The 26,751-nt window shown below is 37.6% G+C and overlaps 1 protein-coding gene across 2 annotated transcripts in view; it reads right to left on the minus strand.

Annotated features, from left to right (window-relative positions):
• Window positions 1-26,751, minus strand: part of NARS2 (asparaginyl-tRNA synthetase 2, mitochondrial) — a 137,762-nt gene that overhangs the window by 23,290 nt on the left and 87,721 nt on the right. For both annotated transcript variants that reach the window (XR_003003743.1, XM_024749657.1), the window contains exons 7-11: window positions 14,504-14,636; window positions 10,547-10,645; window positions 10,410-10,447; window positions 3,541-3,607; window positions 1,956-2,093 (exon numbers count right to left, since the gene is read on the minus strand). Coding sequence is in view for 1 of the 2 variants with exons in the window: in XM_024749657.1 (XP_024605425.1) it covers window positions 1,956-2,093; window positions 3,541-3,607; window positions 10,410-10,447; window positions 10,547-10,645; window positions 14,504-14,636 (475 nt within the window). In the remaining variant the exon portion in view is untranslated. The remainder of the gene's footprint in view (window positions 1-1,955; window positions 2,094-3,540; window positions 3,608-10,409; window positions 10,448-10,546; window positions 10,646-14,503; window positions 14,637-26,751) is intronic.

Raw genomic sequence — 26,751 nt, forward strand, 5'->3', positions numbered from 1 at the left:
TTTGCGGTACGCAGGCCTCTCACTGTTGTGGCCTCTCCCGTTGCGGAGCACAGGCTCCGGACGTGCAGGCCTAGCCGCTCCGCGGCATGTGGGATCTTCCCGGGCCGGGGCACGAACCCGTGACCCCTGCATCGGCAGGTGGACTCTCAACCACTGTGCCACCAGGGAAGCCCCAGAGTATTTTTAAGAAGTGCAAAACTGAATGACTGAAAGGTGTTCTACTTCGGGAATTTATGAGAGGAACACATGATGTGTGTGTACTGGGGAAGGGAGGTGGAAGTGGGATAGGGTGGAGTGATACAAAAGCCAAGAGATACAGACACAGGCCTCTGTTTTGTGGTGTAGGCTCAATATTGAGTTATCTAAGATTGGATAATCTACGCCCTAGTCACTCTCATTTTTTTGCTGCTAACCTGTGGGCCTATTCATTTCTCATAAACGATTATACCAGAGGGTTGGTAGGGAAAAGAGGAAGTAAGAATCATAAATCAATTGTGTTGCTCATTGGTTTTGGATAATGCTGGTGTGAAAAGTGGGGATGCGTAAAATCGGTGGCTAAAATGTAATTTTATATCTGTGATTTTGAGGCAGAGTGATAGAGTGGAAGAGAACACAGACTTCAGAGCCAGAGGGAATCAGGTTTGAATACGAGCTCTGTCACTTACCAGCCATGTAGCCTTGGGAAATGTAATTGGTCTCTTTGCACCCCAGTTTTCTATATGTAAAATGGGAGAAACAATGAGTTTCCTGTCAAGGCTGCTTTGCGACCTAGAGATGAGATGAAAGTGTTTACCTCACACTAACTGGAGGCTAATGTTGTTGTTGTTGTTGTTGTTTTTCGGCCATGCCGTGTGGCATGTGGGATCTTAGTTTCCTGACCTGGGGTTGAACCCGTGGCTCCCTGCAGTGGAAGCGTGGAGTCTAAACGACTGGACCACCAGGGAAGTCCCCTAATATTGCTTTGGTAACACTGTAATCTGAGAGAAGACAGGAAATACATTCAAAGAGATAACCTTATATACTAAGACGAGGTCATTTAATTTACTGGTAGGTCCTGATCTACATTTTCTTACTGGTGTTTATCTAGATGCAAGTGAAAAATACAAGATGGCAAAGTTTAGGTTTGGGACCTTTTTTGAGATAAACATAATATATTTGTCTCACAGACTTTTACAATTAATGATATAAAATATATAACTATCCAATACATATTTAAAGACTCAAATATATTCTTATTCTGTATTACTGCCAATTTTGTGAAGGAGAGAAGAGACAAAAAAGAAAAAGGAAAAAGGAAACAAGAAGAATAAAAACCAACTGTAGCTGAGGGGTAAAGAAAGAACAGAGGACAAGAAAGGCTAAAGAGAGCAGACAGACAGACAGACCGACAGACAGACAAGAGACAAGACAGGCAGAGAGAGAAGAGACGGTCGGAAGAGGACTGACCAAGTGGAGAATCCGCCCAGACCTCTTCGATCCCTCCATAGCCTTCCCCTCACTACTTCTATTTGATAGCCAAAGTACTCTAGGCTGCCTGCTGTTCCACGCTAGCTCTTCCTTTGCCCGATCATGCCACTACTATTATCTCTTGCCCAACATCTCCCCCACACTGCAGTCTCCTAATCAGTATTTGATTGGAGACCGGGCACATTGCTCTACAGCACTCTAGGGCTCTCAGTAATTTAAAAAAACAAAACAAAACACACTTCCATTTGCATCTGCTTAACTGAGGACACCCTACGATAGAAATGAGGGAGTATGCTTATAGAACATTGGGATCTTCTTTGGGAACACATTTTTATAGGTGCCTTTGAGAAATGTTATCATTTTAAGAGATATAAAGAGTGAATGATATAGTTTAAGAAAATATACCAAAGGATAAATGAAATTAAATCAAGGGAAAAACTGCAGGCTCTGAGATGACTAACCCCAATTTATTTAATGTCTTTTCTTACTGTGTGCTGAGGGCTGTCTTCATTATCCCTCATGTAGAAGGGCTTGAGTGCTAATGGATAATTAATGACAAAGACTGGTATGTCGCCACAGTGCTTCACCAGGTACTTTTCATGTTCAGTGTGTAGATCAGCACCCCACTGTAATGAGAAAAAAGAAATTACCAAAGGAGAAGACAGAGCTGAAAGATATAATGCAGGACCTAAAAATAACCTGTGTCAGTGCCAAGGGCTTCTTCTCCCTGAGGATCAGGGATGTGTGGAGCTGTCTGCTGAGGTTACACAGATAAATAAACTAGAGAGAGATGTGTTAACAAGAGCATCCAAAGGCCTGGAATGATGAAAGCTGAAACTAGTAAACACTACGCTTTCTGTGCCCCATCTCAGGGAGCAGCATTTAGCAGATAAATAGCATCTGTAGTAAAACACAGTATGCTTTCCATGGTGTATAAAAGCTGATTCAGAATCATAATTTTTATTAATATTGCCAAGAGCTTCTTCTACAGTTACTGTCCCTAAGTTTCAGGAAATTAAATGATGAAAGATAATATTCCTAATATTGAGTCTATCTCTGGCTAGATGGCTTCTCCCAGTGACTTTTTTTTTTTTTGATAAAAGAGTCAACTAATATATCAGATGCTCTCTGTTGAATATTTAATAACACTGTTAATCTATTTATTCAGCAAATACTAATGTGCCTATTAAACCCCAAGTACCATGCTAGGTACTGGAAACTGGTAAGAAAAACAAAATCCCTGAGTTCATGAAGCTTCCAGGATGGGAGACAAACATTAAACAAAAAATTATACAAAGAAGTCAGTTGATTATAAATATAACAAGCACAGGGCACTTGTAACTTAAAGAGAGCATCTGACTTAACTGGGAATGGAACTGGTATAAGGAATAGTTTGAAGACAAAGGTATTAGATTCTTAACATTATCTTACTATTCCCACTTGTCTGGCAATATCTTAATTATAGGAAAGAAGCACTGGCATAGGAATTTTGTGCATTATGTGCATGTCCACTGATAAATCATGTGGCTTTTCCAGACCTATATCCTTACCCATAAAATAAAGGAGTCCTGGGAAAAAACAAAAACACACAAAGCTCAGTGTTTTTCAAAGTGGATCACAAATCAGAAGCCTCTATAAAGTTCAACGGAAAAAGAAATGTGTTTAATGTGTTGCCTAAACTTATTTGATCACGTAACCTCTTCTGTCTGTCAACTGTTAACATCATTCAGAACATACTTTGGGAAACACTGAACTAGTTGATTTCTACACTGATACTCTACGATTACCATTCTTTCTAAGGAATTTCATCTTCCTAAACTTGGGAAACTTCTTTATAGCCCTTTTGTCACTGCTATTCCAAATGATATGATTCTACTTCAAAATTATTTTTCATTCTAAATATTTCAATGAGGTTAGGCAAACATCAAAAAAAGCCAATGTACAGATATGCAAATACTACATACACACTGCTAGTAAGAGAAATAAGGTTATTTTAAAGGATTCTTAATGAAATCAGATAAATATGAGAAACATATTTTCATACATACATACATATATATATATAAATACTACCTCTGGAGTGAAGGTGAAGTTCTGGGATGCCTGCTTTAAGATCTCCACCGCCTCAGTATAAGAAATGCTGGAGAGAAACAGGGTAAAAGCAGAGAAAGGTTAATGGCTGTTGTTAACTAGTGCATCTGAAAACTGTGAAAGACCTATTCTCATACAGTCTTTGAGATCATATCTGAGTATCAAATGATTGTAAAAATGATTATTGAGTAATCAGGAATTAAGGTTGACCTATGAAAGTCTGATCAGCATGAAGAGAAATGGCCATTCAATAATCCCACTCCTGATCCACTTGCAGTGTACACAGAGAAGCCAGTCACTTAAGCGAATAAAGATTTTCTCTGAATTCATGTTATGCTAATGCCCTAAAAGGTGTGAAATACTGAGGCTAAAAGAGCAAAACTCTCTCCCTAAAGCTGTCATTCATTCATCCAACATACACTGAGCACTTACTATGTGCTAGGTATCATTCTAGGCACTGGAGATACAGTAAATAAAAACAAAGCCCCTGCCTTTATGGAGTCGCTATCTGTGTGTGTGTGTGTGTGTGTGTGTGTGTGTGTGTGTGTGTGTGTATGTGTGTGGCTATGTGTGTGTGTGTTTGTGTGTGTGTATGTACATGCACAATGGGGATAAGAAAGATAAACAAATAAACCAGGGAGCTATTGGTGCTATGAAGAAAAACAAGGCAAGATAAAAAGAAAGAAGGTATTTGAGGGGTGCTATTTTAGATAAGATGGTCAATTCAAGGCCAATTCAGGCCAATTCAAGAATGCCAGAAAATTAGATTGGAAAGGTAGTCAGAGGTCAGATCCTATGAACTCTTTCAGGCCATTGTAAGGCTTTTTAAATATATTCTAGTATTGTACGACTGTTTAGGAAAAATATCATTTTTGGTTACCTCAGTAAGAGACCGTCATGCCTAACGCAAGCCAAACCAAGAATCTGTTTTAACAGCTTGGATAGGTGATATATGCACATAGTTTTAAAAAAAAAATCAAGGGGAATAAAAGAGTACACATCTTTCTTCCATCCCTGTCCCATAGCTACCTAGTTCCTCTCCTCACACACAATTACTGTTATTGGTTTCTTGTGTATCCTTCCAGAGGGTTTTATGCATCTATAAGCAAATATTAATACTCAATCTCCCCTTTTTTATAGATGGCAGCCATAGCATACATATCATACACACTCTTTTACACTTTTCTTACTCAATAATATACCTTGCAGATCTTTCCATACCAGTATATGAAGAACTTCTTCACTTTTTGAGCTATTACATAACATTCCACTTTGTGGATGTATCCTAATTAGTTTAACCAGTCATCTATGGATGGATATTTCAGCTGTTTCCAATCTTCTGCTATTATAAATCATGACTACATATACCTAATTTATGCTCATACTGATTTTGCACATGGAAAAAATGGAATTGTTGGATTCAAGAGTATTTGCATTTGCAGTTTTCATAATTTTGAAAGACACCACCAAAGATATCGTTCCCCTTTTACAGGGTTTTTCCAATTTATGCCCACCAATAGTATATGAAAATGTCAGTTTCTCTATGTTCTCTGCAACAGTATTCTGCATGACTAAAAACAAAAATCTACAAACTTTGTGAAGGACTCTGAGTTAAAAAATAACCTAACAAACTTATTCTCTGAAGCAAAAATGAAGTTCATATCTATAATAACTAACTGGAAAGAGTTGTGTCATAGAGTACAAATAAAACCCCCAAAGCTATGTTTTGAGTGATAGGTTTTTTAGAAGATGGAAATTCTATTCAAACTAAAATCTAGTATTAAATAACAGATAATTTCTAAGGTAAGAATGGTGTTGGTGTTGATAGTAGTAATAATTTTTAAATGAGCATTTTACAGAAGGGAAACTGAAGCTTAGAGAGGATCAATAACTTGCCAAAAATCACTCATGTAAGTAAGAAGTAAACCTTGATGTGCTGACTCCAGAGTCTAAGCTCTTAACTGCTGAGATAATGCCTAAACCACTTGGAGTTTCATATGTTCTATCAAAATAAAAGATAATGGGCTCTGGGTTCTGCCTTTGACTCTACCACTTAGTAACTATGTGAATCACTTCACCTCAATGAAAGCATTTTATAAATGTTTGTATTTTATACAAAACTCTAAAAATACAAACATTAAAAAATTAAGTATTTGTACTTATAAAATAAGGAGACTGGGCTATATTAAGCTCTTGTCTGCTTAGAAATTCTATTGTTCTATTCTATCAATTACTTGATATGATCTACTCATTATACTGAGAAATATAAGAGCAGTCAAAATGGGAAGCACTAGAATTTTGTGCCATTGATATGTTAGTTACATTATTAAGAAAAAAAGGACTCTCATGTCTAAATATCTCTTGTTATTCTAGATGTTCTGCCCCACACTCCTCCCATACCTTAAGTTGAGGCAGAACTTTCAAGTTCAAATTACAGTCCTGACACTGGATATCCTTAATGGCCTTCATCAACTCTCTACTAACTTTTCTTGGTATGTACAGGGAATAATATTTCTTCTCCTTCCCAGAAACTATTTCCAAAGTGCTTTGAGGAAAGAAGAAGACATTGTGATATTGTGTGATACAATATCAAACTACCTTCATATTTCAAATTTTCTGTTGTTGAATGAAGAAAATTATTCTGAAACTGTTGGAGTACAACTGCTAAGTTACAGAGATTATTATTAGCATTCTTTGCCTCAAATTCACACAAATAAATGCCGAGCAAATAAAAAGGTAAGTACTCTATATTTTTAAAGCCTTAATACTATAAAGGAAATGTAAAGTAAGTGTGTTCTATTTCTGCTTGATAAAGGCTAAATTCAAAGACTACACAAGTCCTTTAAATAATATACTTTCATATAAAACAACTGTTACAAGTACTCAAGAACACTGAAATCTATTCAAAAGAATACAAGTCATATGGTATCTTGCGTGTGGGTGTGGACATGTATGCATGTGTATTTCGGGGTGCATCTTGATTCTAATTCATCATGCTTAGGTCTACTCTCATATTCTCTCATGGCTTTTAAAATCTCTGGTTTCAAAGTCTACAAACCCCCTCCATCTCTGGTACCCTCCACCCTGAGAATCCTCAGCATCATGTAATTTATGTACACCCTCTGGTGTTCAGTCCCGTTTGTTTCTAGCTCCTGGAACTTCTCATATATTCTAGTGAACTCAACAATGCATTTAAAAGGATTTAATAATATTTTAACTAGCATTTTTAGACGTTTTGTAGCAGGAGGGTTTTCATGTTATCTAGTCTTTGACATATTGCTTAAGCAGCATTTGAACATTTCAACAAAATAAGACAGACAAGTTATCACTTCATAGATGAGAAAACTGAAGCTCAGAAAGGTTAAAGATTTACTATTAGTCAACTTCGTACTTGTAATTAAATAATTATTCATGCAAATATTTAACTATTCATCTTTTTCTCTAGATGCTAAACTCCATAAAAGGACTAATCCATGCCTATTTTCACTACTGAATCCTCAATGACTAGCACAGTGCCTAACTCATAGAAGGTAGTCAATAAATATTTGTTGAAAAATATGAATTCACTCATTAATGGCTAATAAGTGGTAGAGGCAGGACTAGAATCCAGGTCCTCTGAAACACAGTTCACTATACTCAGTGCATAAGTAAAACAAACAAGCCTCTGACCATGCGGAGGTGACGACACCAAAATAAAAAAAAAAACATCACACATATAAATTTAATCTACAACTATGATTTGTGCTGTGTGGAATGGATGATGGTGATAGCAATGACTGATATGGCACAGCCCATGTTCCCATCCTGAGTATTTTACAGACATGGATTCTGAAGCACAACAGTTAGATGATACATAAGGGTCATAAAGATGGTGGGGGAGCTACAACTACTCTAGCATTAATTCCAGTGCCCTTTCAGATATATGAAGTACACTGGTTGAAAGCATGAGCTTTGCAATCAGATGACCATGAGTTTAAATCCCCACTTCATCTTTTACTCGCTTAATATCTTTTGAGATGATTCTTCATCTACAGAAGGGCAACAATAACTACTCACAGAGTTGTTGTGAAGATACAATGAAATACAATGTATTTAAAGTTTATCGCTGTCTGGCACATAGTAAATATTCGATAAATGGTGGATATTTTTCCCCAATCTTAGATCTTATTAGACAGAAGCTGGATAACTTCTCTTAAGATCTCCCTAGTTTTCTGTTACCAGTACAGATTCCTTGGGATGCCTAATTTACTTCTTTCCTTACCTACGTAATTACAACTTTTATCAATATGCTTATGTCCATAACTCTCCTGTAGACTCCAGGCCCATACACTCAAACTGCCTACCCAACATCTAACTGGATGTCTGAAAAGTATCTCAATCTTAACATGACACCTCATGACGATGAGCCTGGTATCACCCCTCTCTCTCTCCCCACACCCCCCCACTACTCTATGGCTTCCCCCATCTCTGTTAATAGCAACTCCATTTCTATAGCTGTGTAAGTCAAAAGGCTTGAAGTCACTCTTAACTCTCCTTCTCTCTCTTTTTCACTCTCAGTAAATCCTGTTTGCTGTATCTTTAAAATATATCCAGAATAGGACAATTTCACCTACCTCCATTGTTACCATCCTGGTCTGTGACGGTTAATTTTATGTATAAAGTTGGCTGGGCTACAGTACTCAGATATTTGGTCAAACATTCAGGGTATTTCTGAGATGGTGTTTTTTTGGATGAGGTTAACATTTAAATCAGTGGATCCTGAGTAAAGAAGATTACCCTCCATAACAACATCCAACCAGTTGAAGGCCTTGCTAGAACAAAGACTGGCCTCCTCCAAGAAAGAAGGAATCTGCCAGCAGACTGCCTTTGACTTGGCTCTTCCTTGAGTCTCCAGCCTGCTGGACCACTCCAACAGATTTTTAACTTGCCCAGCCTCTACAATTGTGTGAGCTAATTCCTTAAAATAAATCTTTATATACACACATCGTGTTGGTCTTGTTTCTCTGGAGAACCCTGACTTATACAAGGTTCAAACCACCATCTACTTGCACCTAGGTGACTGTAACAATCTCCTACTTGCTTTGCTGCCCTCACTCTTGTCCTACTACAGCCAATTCTCAATAGATAGCCAGAGCGATCCTATTAAATCCAATTGAGATCTTGTCAGATCTCTGCACAGTACCCTTCAATAGCTTTCCCACCTCACCCAAGTAAAAATCCAAACTCTTCACAGTGCCCTACAAGGCCCCACCTGATTTCCCTACTTCCCTTGTCCTTTCTTACTTTATCTTCGTATCCTCTTCCCTTACTCACTCTTCACTGTTACTTGAACTTGTCAGGCATGCTCCAACCTCAGGGTCTTTGTACTTGTTATTCCCTCTGCCTGGAATATTCTTTTCCCACTTACCCATATGACTAGTTCTCTTACTTTACTTTCTTGAGATCTTTACTCAAAAATCATCTCAGTGAGATCTTCCCTGCCGTGCTATCTAAAATTTCTACCTCCTCATTCTTCCTTTGGCTTATCTTCTTTCTCTTCTCTGGTTTTTTTCCCCATAAGTATTACTCATTTTCACAGACTAGACGTTTCACTTATTTGTCTCTTGGCTATTATTACCTCCACCAGAAATATAAGCTCAGTGAAGGCATGGAATTTTATCTGCTTTGTCCACTGTTTTTAAACAGTTTTTAGATTTTAGGACAATGCCTGGCACATAGTAAACATTCAATATACACTTAAGTGAAAGGAAAAGTTTCAAAAGCCTTCACTTGTACTTCATTGCCCTTCGATTCTCTATCACGGGGCTCCTATTTCCTCCTTTTCTGATCCCACAGCTGCTGCCTTGTTATTGGGTCAGGCTCAACGACTCATCATTTTTAACTGGTAGCCTGAAGGTCTAGGCTGATACCTGATATTCTCAGCTAAGTCTGCCAAGTTTTTCTTATTCCCCTTCTCAAGGACAGGTTGAATTCTTTATTCTCTTAGAAGAAAAACTTCCTAAACTTAAGATAGCAAGGGAAAAATGATACTAACTGATGTTCAGAGACAATTTTCTTTTCTTCAGATTATCTAACTTACTTCCTGTACACATTGTAAATACCCTGAATACTAAGTCTTATATGAATTATTTGTACTGCATATAAGAAGTTGCTTGTTGTTTTTTCCATATCAAGTATGTGTTTCATAATAAACTGTGAAAAGAATAGCCTATCTGATTAATATGGTTGGTTGAATAAACTGTGAAAAGAATAGCCTATCTGATTAATATGGTTGGTTGAATAAACTGTGAAAAGAATAGCCTATCTGATTAATATGGTTGGTTGAATAAACCACCAGTCCAATAACAAGTTCTACTTGAACAGGATTATAGTGGAAATGAAGCAATAATGTATGTGCTATATTTAAAACACAGATCTTTAGGTTTTAAAATAGTGGCTAAAAAAACAATTCAGAATATATTTTCAGATTTTAGCAAGCGAAGGTAAAGAAAAAGAAGGAAGACTGAAATAAGAGAAAAATAGAGGGGCAGACATTACATGTACCTATCTTAAAAGCATGTTTTTTAATCAAGCCAGATTTTGATTACTAAAGAATTAGTCTGAATTGTAGGAATATAGTTAATAATTACTATGAACATTATCTTGCTATGATTTATTCATTTATTTATTCATGAAACACTGATTATCAACTATGAACCAGACATAAGAGCTATAAAAATAATTAAAATACGGGTTTTCCTTGAGTCTAGGGAGTGTGATAAGCAGATATACAAACAAAAAAATTTAATACAGTGTGATAAATACGATGATAAATTATGAATAAAGTTCAGAGAAAGTATAAATCTACTTACATTAGAAAGTTGTTTTTTAGCATATGTTCTAATCTGTCCTTGGTAAGAAAAGAGAAAAAAGAAAATTTATTAAATGTAATTATATTCCTTACATGTAATTAACATATTTAAAGGGCTTCATCCACAGAGCTAATTACCTTTTGGCCTGGGGATATGAATCTGTGACAGAGTTCAACATCTTCAGGACAATTTGAGAGAACTGTCATTGTTGTAGTCTTGAAGAGGCCCTCCATAACCTAAGAGAAATGATACAGAATTGCCTGACATGTAAGCTTCATGAAAAACCTGTTTAGGGCCCTGTAAGGACTGCTCTCCAGGTTTCAATGGCTATAAATCCATTAGGCCTCTTACTTCCTGAATATACTACAGCAAGTTAATTCAGTTTCCAGATTGATTAGAGGGGGCATCACAACTTCTCAGAGAAGGTTAAAAAAAAAAAAGAAAGAACCATGTCTGAACCTTCTGTTAACAGTTTCAATACTGGTATTGAAGTGGGCTGTCAAATGAACAGCCAAAACAAACTGATGCCTCTCTAAATTTCAGTATATTCCCTTGTAGAGTCAGGACAGTTAACAGTACCTAGCTTACAGGATTGTTGTGAGAAATTATATGAGATAATCCATGTATAAGACTTAGCTTAGTGCCCAGCTCAGAGAAGCATGCAACAAACATCAGTTGTGAAGACTGGAATGTTTTGAAAAGTGCTTCTTTCAGTCATTGGTAAATGAAAGTAAACTTTAAGATTAGAGAAGCAATGAGATCTATCTACATCTAAATACATACATTTTTGCTTTGCTAAAGTATAAAGTAACGACACAAATCAGTGTATAAGAATTCGTTCTACCAGGGGTGTCCATAAAAGTCTCATGCGAAAAACTTGTTCTCAGAAGAAAAAAGTGACTGGAATGAAAAATATTTCTAAAATATTTTTAATCCAAACTAAAATTTTTGTTTTGATGTCAATGAAATCATATTGTGATTTTCAGATATGTCCTCATAAAGACACATACATGAATTAAGACCAGGCTGCCCCACAGGCAGGTATCTTCCTTTCCTCTCTGAATCACTGGATACCCTATCAACACTGGAAACACAGTGGCGCATAAGCGTCTGAGTAATTTAACATGGTCAGTTATAGGAAAGAACTTAATTATCAAGTGACAACCAGATAGACTTATGTACATATATAAAATATTTTTCATTTCTTTTTATATATACTTTGCATTTTTATATTATACATATATTTTGTAGAGAAGTAAGGAATAACTTGATGAAAGAAGAGCAAAAGGAGGCTAAAGATGTTCTGCCTTGAGGCTATAACCACCTTCAATCTAGCAGTGAGATAAAGAAATCACTAAGTAACTGAATGATTTATGAAGCGTTATATCCCTCAATCACTGCAAAAAGCCAGTGTATATTGAGAGGAAAAAAGAACAGGTAGATTGGATAGTATGCTTGCATTGTTGAGGGACACAATACACAATCGGTAAGATGAAGACTTCAACAGCTGGGGCTGTTAAAGCAGTGTCTTTCAAGGGCAGAACATTTCCATTTGAAGAAGGATATCACTGGCTTTTCTAACCTTGACTTTCAGACTATACTCTGTAAATATATTTATAATAAAACAGAAACTTAACTGAAGGGTTAACATAACCCTCATGTTTAAAAAAATATATTTCTCAATAGTATTAAAATAATAGTATTTAATTGCTTATATGTCATAAGAGGAAAATATCCTGTTATAATATTCTGATTTTGTATTTAAGAGACTGCTCTTCATCAAGATAATAATTTCCACAGAATTCAATTTATCAAAGGGAGAAAACTGAGAGAGAAGCAGGAGTTTATTTTTGGAAAGAATATACCTTTTTCTTCTGTCTTTAGGAAAAAGTTTATATTCCAATTAATTAAACTATTCAATAGTGTATGCCCTGAGTACCACTCAGTGGACGGCCAAATAAATAAGAATTACTCAGTTATAGAATACATAATTATAGAGCAAAGATTATAATGTTTAATAAATTCTAACAATCTATGTATTATCTTTATAATCTTTCCCTCTGGTATTATATTGGGCAGCGGAGACAGGGACAAGGCAGAAATAGGAGGTAAAACGTGTGGTTCCATTCTTTACAATACTCTCATTGCCTGAGTGAAAGAATAATAAAGAATTGGGTGGTGAGCTCAAACTGAAAGCTGATTAAGGAATTTTACTGACTTGGTGAGGCTCAGATTCTGAATCCCTAAATCTAGAAAGAGATTAACTCAACAGTGTTCCTATTGACATTTTTGGCCAGATAATTCTTCGCTGGCGGGGAGGGGGCTGTGCATTGCAGGATACTGAACAACATCCCTAGCCTTTACCCACTAGATGCCAGTAGCAACCCATCTTCCCTACTCCCCCACCCACTCCCTAGTAGGGACACCAAAAATATCCCCTTGGGGACACCGGTCTAGAGAAATCGGTGGGAGATGTTAAAGGGGTATATGCAAGTGGACACTGTGGTGTGTGCCCACAACATCCCTTTAGGACCAAGATCTTTATCCGCTAGGAACAGTAACTGCTGATGGTACATAGTTGGGTCCCTCTTCGGGAACTGCCCAGGCCAGGAGGACTGCCTTACCCAAGGTTACAACCCCTTCCCAAGCTAGCCCGCATCCAATGACTGGCTCACAGAAGGAGGCACTTGCCCTCCTATGGGACAACTATGAAAGACCATTCTAGCTCCAAAGTTTCTCAGGGAATTGGCTAAGGAATCTGTTTGTAAATGCATCACAGTTTAACTTGTCCCTCTGCCCAATGCTGCTTTCTTCCTTTCCTCATAGATATTTCCCTTGAGAGCATTCCCCAGTAATACCTGCACACAAATCTCTGCTTTAGGGTTTATTTACTAGGAAATCCAACCTAAGACAGGATAATAAAATTGTGACTCCATTCTATTTGGGAGTATACATGGTATTTCTGTTTTAAGTGAAATTGGGTCCTTTACTGGGTGAATAAGAGTAGAATGAAAGAAGTAAGAGTTGATGAAAACTGCTAAAATAAACATCCTGTAATTAGAATTCCAAATTAAGATCTTAACCAAAATGGTAGTGGATAGAGAATTCATAACAACAGTTAACACATTCTGGGTACTTACTAAGTGTCATGAACTATGCTAAGTACCTTATATATATTATCTGTCTAATCCTATGAATTAACATATGAAATAGGAATTATTATTCCCATTTTATAGATAAGAAAACTGAGGTTCAGAGAAATTAAGTCCCATGTCTTAGGTCACATAGCCAGTAAGTGACTGAGCTAATAATCAAATCCTGGTCCATCCATCTCCAGACTTGTGTGCTCTATATGGATTTATGGCCATAGCCTCCTGAAAAGGCTCCCACCCCTATTTTTATCTCCCTCTAAATCATTTTTCATAATGCTGCTAGAGAGATACTTCTAAAATATAACTCTGACCATGGCCTTTCCCAGCTGAGAACTTCCTCCTTTATCTTTTGGATTAAGTTCAAACTCCTCAGCATGGCATTTAAATACAGTCTTTCTTTCATGAGCTGACTCTTGACTATATCTCCAGCTTCATCCCTGTCCCAGAGCTCTGACAGCTCCTGTGGATGCTTTCTAATACTACAGCTATAGACATGTTTCTCTAACTATAAAGACGTTTTGTTTATTTGCCTAGCAAATATCAAGAGCTACTATTTACTAAGCCTGCTTTGTGCTGGATCCCATACTGGATGCTTTACATTATACATACATAATCTTTCATTTACTTCTCACAATAACCTAATGAAATAGCTACTATTATTCTCATTTTATAGCTGAGAAAGCTAAAGATCACTAAGGTTAGGTAACATCATAACAAAGTTAATGGCAGAGCTTGGACATGAACTTAAATCTGTTTGACTCCTGTACTTTAAAAACTATTACACTAACAGCATTCAGTAGATGTTTATTAATTAGTTCTCCATCTTCTTCATTCTATGAACACCTGTAAGGCACAGATGTCAGAGGTAAAAATGTATACAGAAGCATTTTAATGTCACAGATGCCTGATATTTAGAAACTATTTTAAAACTTGAGTACCTACCTGCATGAGATCTTGAAGGCTCTCAAGAAAAGAAATCTCTGCTTCTACCATATAAAACTCTGCCAGGTGTCTCCGGCTCTGAGAATTCTCTGCTCGGAATGTTGGACCAAAGGTAAACACTTGAGTAAAAGCTCTGCAATTCAAGATTAACAGTGTAAAAATAGGATTCACATGATTAAGTATTTAAAATATTCAGTAAGCTCTTAAGAAAAAAAAAAGTTCTGCGCCTCTGTCTTGTCCACAAATCCACACATATTAGCTGCCACATTTCTTTAATGGGTGATTATAATAGTTTCATTAAAAATGTTACATTTATAGAAACCATTTTATTCCAAAGGAATTTGCAAATGCTTTACAAACCCTATGGCTTACTAAATATAGAATTATAACCACTTCTGGATGCACTCTACTGAAGCTGCCTTAAACAGCAGGCAACTACATTTCACAGCAATTGAGAACAAAGTAAAGGAAAAATACCACAGCCCAAGAAGCCACACAGAGAATCTAGATAGTAACAGTTAAAACCAGAATTTCATGTGGATAAGGCAAGCCAATCATTTTCTAAATATATGAAAAAAAATTATCAGATATGTATGGTGATTTGCCTTGTTAGGCCTACTCAAGTCCTTTAAGCCCACCTAGGAGTTTTAATCAATGCTCAGTGAGCCCTGACATTTGGGGGGTGGGGTGGATTTTGAAGAACTGTCTGCTTTACTCTCTGGTTTTCAAGAAGGGCTATAGTTCAACAACATAAATGGGGAAAAAATTCTTATTTTTAAATTTCTGCAGAGAAGCGAACATGACACCTTCATTCTTTTTTTTTTGCGGTACGCGGGCCTCTCACTGTTGTGGCCTCTTCCGTTGCAGAGCACAGGCTCCGGACGCACAGGCTCAGCGGCCATGGCTCACGGGCCCAGCCGCTCCGCGGCATGTGGGATCCTCCTGGACTGGGGCACGAACCTGTATCCCCTGCATTGGCAGGCGGACTCTCAACCACTGTCCCACCAGGGAAGCCCCCTTTTTAAAAAAAATTTACTTATTTAATTAATTTATTTTTGGCTGTGTTGGGTCTTCGTTGTTGTGCGCGTGTTTTCTCTAGTTGCAGTGAGCTGGGGCTACTCTTCATTGCGGTGTGTGGGCTTCTCATTGCAGTGGCTTCTCTCGTTGCTGAGCATGGGCTCTAGGCCTGCGGGCTTCAGTAGTTGTGACATTTGGGCTCAGCAGTTGTGGCGCACAGGCTTAGCTGCTCGGCAGCATGTGGGATCTTCCCGGACCAGGGATCGAACCCGTGTCCCGTGCATCAGCAGGCGGATTCTTTTTTTTTTTTTCGGTACGCGGGCCTCTCACTGTTGTGGCCTCTCCCGTTGTGGAGCACAGGCTCCGGACGCGCAGGCTCAGCAGCCATGGTTCACAGGCCCAGCCGCTCCGCGGCATGTGGGATCTTCCCGGACTGGGGCACGAACCCGTGTCCCCTGCTTCGGCAGGCGGACTCTCAACCACTGTGCCACCAGGGAAGCCCAGCAGGCGGATTCTTAACCACTGCGCCACCAGGGAAGTCCCAAGGACCAAGTAATCTTTGAATTTTAAGGTTTTGCTAGAACAAAACAAGAGGTTTGGGGCTCCTTAGCTGTTATCCTCAACACTCTTCATTTATCATCAGTCAAATAATATCAAGATCAGAAAACAGTACAGAAAACGGATTGTAGATATACATACCAGTATTTTTTTGTTGTGTTGTTTTTTTTTTAAGTAAAGATACTGTGGGAAATTAAACAGTAAAACAATTATAGTGGAAATCATGAGATTTATTTTTTCTTTCAAAGGCCATTTCAGTTAAGGCCTAGTTGGTAAGAAGCTTAGGAATTTATGTTTTGGTTCTACAGCCACCTTTCTGAGACCATGATCAGTTACCCTCCAAGAATCTTAGTTTTTAATGGAAAAACAAACCGTAAGAATTCAAAATATTACTATATAACCTCTCTCCCAAGATTCAGATCCAGACTTGCCTACTAGAATGTTCCTAAAAACACTGACCTTACCTTGTCCAAAACGAAAACTCTTGCCTTGCTCCCCAAAACAAGCAAAAACGAAATAATGAACAGTACATTTTCCCCAGCTCTGTTAATCTTAGCTAACCCACCTCGTCACCCAAACCAGATCCCCATCCCTCCCTCACCGCCCATACACCTCCCTATCATATTGATCACAGAATTATATTGTTTATACCTAGGGAAACTCTTGCAGATCTAGAGACTCTTCTTTATTTCCACAACTTTGTCTTGTGTCAACTCTTGTGTCTGCCACCTGCCTTTCTTCCTCCAGTCCCAAACTACTATAAGTTTTCAAACTCAAATCTGATTATATCAGCCCTAATTTAAAAATCTTCAATGGTTCTCCCCTACTCAAAGGTTAAAATTCAAACTCCTAACTTTGACTGGACCTTCCTTCACAAAGCCTTTTCTCCAGCACACTGAGGATACTCTCCTTACATGCCCCACATGCCTTTAGGCTTTTTCATTGGCTGTCCCCTCTCTGTAGTGCCCGTCCTTTGTTCCTCTCTCTCCAAATGGCAAATTCCCATCCATCCTTCAAGACCTGACTTAAATGTCACTTTCTCTTTGTAACCTTACCATACACCCCCAAATTTATTGTTCCCTCCTTTCTATGACTGTAACACTTTGTTTATACATTTATTATACAGACTGTATCACTTAGAAATATAATTGTGCATTTTGTATCTTTCTCCCTCAATAAACTATGAAATATTCTACAGTAGGAAAAATGTTTTATTCATCTTTGCAACTTCAGTGCCTAAGATAAAACAGGTGCTCAAGTTGAATGAATAATAATGAGGATGACAGGCTTCTTCAGTTGTAAACTGGAAAAGCACAACATCCTTATAAACAGTAACATTACAAATAATGTACAGAAAAATACTCAGATATATTTTACTGTGGCTGTTACTCAATAGCTAAAATGGGTCAAACAATTTAGGTCTGCCCCAAACAATAAATTCAAAAATTACAGGACCTCGAGTTTCTAATCTATGACTATGCGATCTCTAGGTAGGTTGGCAATAGTATATTTAAATAAATAAACCGACATTCTTTTCTGGCACTGCATCACAGGAAATTGTACATACAGATGTTCACTAATAACAAAGAATATTCTATTGAAATTTTCCAGGGCATGAATAGAAACTCCATGGCATAGGTGGAATTTACTTTGGAGGCTCTGAGGAAGACTTCTAAGAAATGGGCAGTTATCATCCTGAAATACAAGGAGGCCAATGGGATTGCTGTTCAAAAGAGACACATTATATATGTATTAAGGTACTAGATACAGAGAAAACAACGGTATCTAAAAAGAACTGCAGATTCAAGTCACAAGGGCACCTACTTCTCACATGGATAGGGAGGGAGCTCCAAGATATTTAACAATAGGGATTTTTAATTTAACAATGGTTAATGATTTTCTCTAGCAATACAGGGTAAACTCTCTTGTATAAAATATAGAAGAGGATCAAGGATTTTTATTTTAGTAAGGATTAGGTTCTAATTGTGGTACCCAAAAGTTAAGTATTATTCTAATAGGGTAAAGAAAAAACCAATGGCCATGGTGCTTTCTCTGAATTAACAAAAAGACAAAATAAGCTGGAAGGTATGTTGACAAATTCCCTAATTTAGCATCAAGTTGTTAAGCAGATAAATGTTTAAATCATTCAATAAAGATCACCCCAGGTCAGCGTCCAGTGTTCTGTAATACAGTAGTGAAAGTAGTAGTAGTGATAGTGGCTACCATTAGCAAGTGCTCCTTGTGGGCCAGGCATTAGATGTGAGAACCTTACAGTTAACTCCTTTATTATAACTCAATAAAGGATACATTGTTACTTCTATTTTTCAGTCTAAGAAATTGAAGTTCAGAGAGGTTAAGAAGCTTTTCCAAAAGTCATAGAGTCATAGCCTAACAAGTGGTAGAGGCCAGATTCAACTCTAGCTCTGACTCTAATGATCACAGCCTTCATTATGATATTAAAATAATGATACTTATAACTGAACATGGACAAACCCAGTAAATAAGAGAAAAATTTGTAATATGCACTCCCCACCTTCTCAAAGATAACTAGGGTGAGTAGTTTGGTATATTTCTCTTCCTTGTGAATAGATTATTTATTTTTTGTATTAAAATTATAGCTCCCTAGGATATGTTGCTTTCATGCAAATAATGAGAAGATAAATTTTAATCAATATTTTGTAAACTTTAGCAAGACATTGAGCCTTTCTGGTCTTCAAATTCTTACATGAGTGGGAGGTGCAGGCAGTTTGGCATTATTCTCTAGTATCTTTTACATAATTTTGTTTCTAGGTCCATGTGAAATCACTATTATTTTAATTTACGCTGATTTCTTCTTTTTCCTCCGTCTTCCACACACATGAAAGCAATTTGCAGCAAGGCTTGGCCCAAGCCATAGTTAAAATAAGATCTGAGAATGAGGCCATTACTAAAATAAGATACAAAACCAGGTGAAAGGCCAGTACTGCTGTGAGAAGAGACCAGCAGAGAAAGAAAACACTCAGTACTAAGAATCATTCTTGTGCCAATTATGGAGAAAGGGAAGCTATATATGGAAAGTCCATGAGCTTGGAGTTGATGTTTAAGATAACAAAAGTACATTCAATACACATCAGCTAAGATAGCTACAAAAATGGCTTTTTAAAAATAAAAAGTAAAGTTACCAAAAAATGGTTCTGCAAAGGTCACTTTCTCCCTTGTGTGGAGTTTTATGAAGCCCTAAATTGGCAAGTGGATTATTATGAAGTAGTCACTGATTGCTTTGCCATTTATTCCTTCTGGCCCTGAAATTTAAGAGCTAATCTTTATATTTTGAAAGAAAAGAGGAATTACTGCCTTTTTAGCTGGGGAAGAACTTATCGTTCAGCATAAGGGGGATCAGCAACTTTCCCTAAGGCCGCCCACTCCCAACCTCCTATCACTTCCCTACTGTCATTCAGGAAACATTCATTGAACTGAAGTGAACTCACAGACAACTTTAAACTGACTTTGTCAAGTGGTATTCTCATCATCCAGAAAACAATCATCTATATTACTACTGCTTTGTATCCACTGGATTATCAATACTGTGACATATTTGTCACTCATTGCTTCTGCATGCCTGACAGAGTGGACACCAGACACCTCCTTTTCAGCTTGCCCCCTTTCCTCTATCTTGCAATAGTACACTTGGTGAATGGGTTTATAAAGAGAGGTAGCTCTCACCATTCATCAACTCTTAACAAGATGTCTTAGCGAGGATGCACTGTAAAATCTAAAAATTTCTTCTTCACCACAATTGCTAAACATTTCTGCAAAATTAATTTCTTTTAACATGTCCTAAGTATCTGATTTAGAACTGAATTTGAGGTCCAAGCAAATTTATTAATCTTAATTGTATAATGAGATTCAAAGTTCGATAGAGTCTGACAACAATCCTGCTAAAGGGCCTGGAGGGTTGGCTACTCTTCTCTGATGAGCATATGAACTGGGGGAAGGACATTTAGCAAAGGGAATATGAAGCACACAGGTCCTAAGGTAGGAAAGAGCCCGACAAGTTTGAAGAACAGAAGCAGGACAGCAGCAAGACGAATGGTAAGAGATGAGGTCAAAGAGTTTGGAAGGGATCAGAACATGTAGGGTCTTCCTTGTGAGCCATGGTAAAGAGAGTCTGAATTTTATTTAATACTCCTTGAAATACTCTCTCCTCTTGGAATATTTAACTCTGTATTCTCCTAGTTTTCTTATTTATCTGATCTCCACCTCTGTCTCCTTCTACATACGCTAGCTATTCATTAAACACTAGCACTCTTTGAACCGTAGTCCTAGAATCTCTTTTCTCACTGTATACATTCTCCTTAAATGATCTCACCTCCGTCAATTAATTTTCAATTAATTACCTACTGGCACACAATTCACAAATTTGTATCTCCTGCCCAGACTTCTTCTCTAAGCTCCAGAAGCATACATCCGCCTACTTAGTCCTTTCACTTGTCACAAACAGAACTCATGCCTCCCCTGACCCCCACACTGGCTTCAGTCTTCTTCCAACCTTCCAGGTCAATCCTCCCATTAGGGTCTTTAATAACACCATGTACTACTGTTCACAGAGCCTCTTAAAATTAAAATAAATGACATATACAGATGTAATTATTTGTTTAATGTCCATCTCTTTCACTAGACTGTGAATTTCATGAGTTACCTTATCTATTTTTTGGTTCCTTATAGTATCCTCAGTTCTTAACCCAGTGCATGACACACACTAGACAATTAAAATTTGTCAAATAACTAACTGATTTTCTGTAAAATATGCTGATCCCCAAACTTTGAACGTTTGAAACAGCACTGGGATGGGGGTGAGGATAGAGGAGTAAGAGGAAGGTGGTAAACAGAATATCAATTACTAAGGAAAAAATTCTGCTATTCTCTGAAATAATTTTTCACAGAAGGCACTAGGCGATAAAAGAATCAGTTTTTTGAGAAGACTGCCCATACATTATTTTTGCTCTATAGGCAACAAGTATATCTTTGAAAAGGACGAGATCAGATGAACATCTCTAGTAAGCAAAGATTTTACTTTTTGAGAAACTAAAGAATTACCACATGAAAAAAATTTCCCTTAGTCTTATTCTATGTAAACAGAGAAGCACCTGCCTCTTTGGCTTCTGCGAGTGGATACCAACATGTTAAGACAAGTAATGCTACTTCATCATTCCTGTAATGATGGACTCTTCAGAGGACTGACTGAATTTAGAAAATAACGTTAAAAAAATAATAAATTTACTTATTTAGGCTGTGTTGGGTCTTCACTGCTATGTGTGGGCTTTCTCTAGTTGTGGCGAGTGGGAGCTACTTTTTGCTGCGGTGCATGGGCTTCTCTCGTTGCAGAGCACGGGCTCTAGCCCTGTGGGCTTCAGTAGTTGGGGCACTTGGGCTCAGTAGCTGTGGCTCGAGGACTGTAGAGCACAGGCTCAGTAGTTGTGGTGCACGGGCTTAGTTGCTCCACGGCAGGTGGGATCTTCCCGGACTAGGAATCAAACCCGTGTCCCCTGCACTGGCAGGCAGATTCTTAACCACTGTGCCACCAGGGAAGTCCCAGAAAATAACACTTTTCTCAAGGGTCAAAGTTTGCTAATTGTTCTTTCTAACTGTGTATTTGTCCTCACATTTTTAACAAGATACTAAAATCACCTTTTAAAAAAGGTATACATTTTGTCAACTGCATCTATTCATGCCTTGCCTAGATTATCCCTCTTGTATTTCTCAAATTTAGCAGTCCTTGTACTGAGGACCATGAAAGACACCATGTGAGAACTTTAATTTAGGTACATGCACCACATGGTATTTACATGTTATTTTAAGTCTACAAAGATTTCAAAGGTTTTCTGAGGCCTGATACTGTAGCAGTAGATGAGTCATTATGGCACTGAACTATCAACAATTTCCTGGGCTCAAGTCCTGTACTGATGACCCATACTTTTTAAAGGTCATCACAGTGATTAAGTTAAGCCTGTACTCTAAACACCTAAATTGAAATTCTGGGCCCTCCACTTATGAACTAGCCAAGTTAACTTCTTTGAGACTAAATTTTCCCATGTGAAAATGAAGTTAAGTACATATTTGTCATGAGGTTATTATAAAGATGAAACAATATGTAAAAAGTTTAATGTAATATTAACTATATGGTAAATGTTCAACAAATGGGTAAGAGTTTTGTTTTTGTTTTTTTGTGTGTGCATCTCCTTTCTTTCCAAAGGTCTACAGTTCTGATTTGGTTGGTCTCAAGATCTCTTTATACTTTCAGTCAGTGCAAGAGATTTTGTTTATGTAGGTTATGTCTACCAATATCTATCATTAAAACTGATAAAATTTTTTAAAATTTATTAACTCATTTAAAAACAATGATAAACCCATCCTATGTCATAAAAACATCTTTTTAATAAAAATTCATAAGAGGAGTGGCACTGTTTTATATTTTTGTAAATCTCCTTCATATCTGGCTTAATAGAAGACAGCTGGGTTCTCATAACTGCTTATGCATTCAATCTGTTCTGCTATCACATGTTATGAAGACTTTGGAAAACTTCACTGTATACTCAAGAGAGAATAAAAATGAAAAAAACACAAAATAGTGGCTTACTATTATTATGAAAATAGTTTTCATCTCAAAGGACTTCTCTGAAAGGGTCTCAGAGGGCCCCAGATCAAACTTTGAGAACCACTACATTAGGCAATGATTCTTAAGGAGGAGTATTAATTCTGAGCTTTACCTCTGGAGACTTCCATTCAGAAAATCTAGGGAGGGTTCTGGTCATGAGTATATTTAAAAGTTCTACAAGTAATTATTATGTGAACTCCTGATTAAGAACTACTACCTTAAAAAAAAGTTAAGATCACTAATCAATATACTTAAAAAAAATTTTGATGGCTATAATTTTTTAAATGGACAATAACATGTGTTGGTGAGGATGTGGAGAAACTCCTTGCACATGCTGGTGGGAATGTAAAATCCTGCAATTGTTGTGAAAAAGTCTGGTGATACCTTAAAAAGTTAAAAATAGAATTATCATATGACCCAGCATTTCCACTCCTGAGTACAAACACCAAAGAAATGAAAACAAGTGTTCAAAAAACTCCCTGTATGTAGATGTTCAAAGCAGCATTTTTCATAGTAGCCAAAAAGTAGAAACAATCCAAATGTTCACCAATGGATTAATGGATAAAAGAGATGTGGTATACCCATACAATGGAATATTATTCAGCCATTAAGAGGACCAAAGTACTAATATATCCTACAATATAAATGAACCTTGAAAACATGATGCTAAATGAAAAAAGACAAATACAAAAGGCCAGGATTTCCCTGGTGGCGCAGTGGTTAAGAATCTGCCTGCCAGTGCAGGGGACATGGGTTGGAGCCCTGGTCTGGGAAGATCCCACATGCCGCGCAGCATCTAAGCCCGTGCACCACAACTACTGAGCCTGTGCTCAGTAGAGCCCATGAGCCACAACTACTGAGCCCGTGTGCTGCAACCACTGAAACCCGTGCGCCTAAAGCCCATGCTCCACAACAACTGAAGCCACCGCAATGAGAAGCCCACGTACTGCAACAAAGAGTAGCCCCCACTGGACACAACCAGAGAAAACCCACACGCAGCAACAAAGACCCAATGCAGCCAAAAACAAAAAAACCCAAAAAACAAAAGGCCACGTACGGTATGATTTCTTTTCTATGAAATATCCAGACTAGGCAAATCCACAGAGACAGAAAGCAGAAAAGTGGCTGCCGAGGGCTAGGGAGAGGAGGGAATGGCAAATGACTGCATCACGGGTATGGGGTTTCCTTTTGGGGTGACAAAAATGTTCTGGAACTGTATAGTGGTGTTGGTTATACAATGTCACTAAAAGTAAATTTCATGTTATGTGTACTGAATTTTATCAAAATAGAATTTTTAAAAAGTTTATTGAAACTAATTGTCCATTAGTCACTTTACACGTTTTATTTCATTCTTGCTATTCTGTAAGGAGATAGCAAGTGTTGCTATCTACTCTATAAGGCAGGTGATTTCACTTCATTCACAGTGGAAGAAACTGAAGCTTAGACAAGTTAAGTAACTAGTACAGAGCAGCATAGCAAAGCTGGTTTTAACCAACACAATTTGACTCCATGGCCCACTTTCTGTTGTGCTGCATGTGTGCACTCTTCAAAACTAATAAAGTACAGCGCAGATGATCAACGGTCCCATAAACCCACAAAACACTACCATATGCTCCAAAGAGAAGTTTTGTACCTTAATGTCACTGTTATCTGATTGGTTTTTGCCTCTCTATACAAGGTCATTTCATTCTTGGTGGCTGTTCCTGATACACCTTCCTTCTTCCACTTGTTATGTCTGCAAGTGTCACTTCCTACCACTTACAGCTGCTTTTTTCTGTCTTATGCTTTATCTACAGCCCCTCCTTAGTGGAAAGGGGACAGTCATTTATAAGCTTTGATGGTCAATCAGGATACTTTTTCACTCCATTGTAGGTTACAAAAAATGATAACACATAACACTGTGGATCCTAAAAGGTTAAACTTGAGTTAATGGAGGCTTTGTTAGAAATGCTTAGATGACCTAGAGCAGTGGTTCTAAAACTTTAGCATGATTAGAATCACCTAGGGCTTGATAAAACACAGCTTGCTGGATCCCACTCTCAGAATTTCTGCTTCAGTAGGTCTTAGGGTAGGCCTGAGAGTTTATATTGCTACAAGTTGCCAGGTGATGCTGACGCTCCTGGTCCAAGGACAACACTTGGAGAACAAGTGCCTAGGGTGGTTCTCAATCTTGGCTGCATAGAATAATCTATGGTATCAATACTTCAGAAAACAATCTTGATTCAATGCAATCCCTATCAAATTACCAAAGCCAGTTTTTCACAGAACAAGAACAAAAAATCTTAAAATTTGTATGGAGACACAAAAGACCCCGAATAGCCAAAGCAATCTTGAGAAAGAAAAATGGATCTGGAGGAATCATACTCCCTGACTTGAGACTATACTACAAAGCGACAGTCATCAAAACAGTATGGTACTGCACAAAAATAGAACGATAGGTCAATGGAACAGGATAGAAAGCCCAGAAATAAACCCACGCACTTACAGTCAATTAATCTAAGACAAAGGAGGCAAGACTATACGATAGTGGCAAGACAGTCTCTTTGACAATGGTGCTGAAAAACTGGACAGCTACATGTAAAAAAATGAAATTAGATCACTCTTTAACACCATACACAAAAATAAGCTCAAAATGGATTAAAGGCCTAAATGTGAGACAGAACACTATAAAACTCCTAGAGGAAAACATAGGCAGAATACTCTCTGACATAAATCGCAGCAATATCTTTTCCGATCTGTCTCCCAGAGTAATGGAAATAAAAATAAAACAAATGGGACCTAATTAAACTCAAAAGCTTTTGTACAGCAAAGGAAACCATAAACAAAACAAAAAGACAATCCACAGAATGGGAGAAAATATTTGCAAATGACGTGACCAATAAGGGATTAGTCTCCAAAATTTAGGAACGGCTCATGAGGCTTAATATCATCAAAACAAATAACCCAATCAAAAAATGGGCAGAAGACCTGAATAGACATTTTTCCAAGGAAGACATATGGATGGCCAAGAGGCACATGAAAAGATGTTCGACATCACTAATGATTAGAGAAATGCAAATCAAAACTACAATGATATATCACCTCACACCAGTCAAAATGGCTATCACCAAAAAATTCACAAACAATAAACGCCGGAGAGGGTGCAGAGAGAAGGGAACACTCCTACACTGTTGGTGGGAATGGAATGTAAATTGGTACAGCCACTATGGAGAACAGTATGGAGATTCCTTAAAAAACTAAAAATAGAGCTACCATATAACCCGGCAATCCCACTCCTTGGCATATACCTGGAGAAAGACATTGTCTGAAAGAATACATGCACCCTAATGTTCACTGCAGCACTGTTTACAATAGCCAAGACATGGAAGCAACCTAAAGAAGGTGTGGTACATATATACAATGGAATATACAATGCAATATACAATGGATATAATTCAGCCATAACACAGAATGAAATAATGCCATTTGCAGCAACACTGATGGACCATGGACCTAGAGACTGTCATACTGAGTGAAGTAAGTTAGACAGAGAAAGAGAAATATCGTATGATATCGCTTATATGCGGAATCTAAAAAGAAATGATACAAATGAACATATTTACAAAACAGAAAGAGACAGACTTAGAGAATGAACTTATGGTTACGGGGGTTGGGGAGGGTGAAGGGAAGGCATAGTTAGGGAGTTTGGGATTGACATGTACACAGTGCTATATTTAAAAAGGATAATCAACGAGAACCTGCTGTATAGTACAGGGACCTCTGCTCAATGTTATGTGGCAGCCTGGATGGGAGGGCAGTCTGGGGGACAATGGATACATGTACATGTATGATTGAGTCGCTTTGCTGTGCACCTGAAACTGTCACAACATTGTTAATTCGCTATGCTCAATATAAAATAAAAAGTTAAAAAAACAAACAAAACAAACAAACAAACCAAGCCCTAATCTTGATGCCCAGAAAAACCAATTAAATCTGCTTTTCTGGGGACCTGAGCTGAAATCTGATGCATCTGTATTTTTTTTTTTTTTTTTTTTTTGGG

Source organism: Neophocaena asiaeorientalis, unplaced genomic scaffold (assembly GCF_003031525.2).
Source record: "Neophocaena asiaeorientalis asiaeorientalis breed wild unplaced genomic scaffold, Neophocaena_asiaeorientalis_V1.1 scaffold363, whole genome shotgun sequence".
Lineage (NCBI taxonomy): Eukaryota > Metazoa > Chordata > Mammalia > Artiodactyla > Phocoenidae > Neophocaena > Neophocaena asiaeorientalis.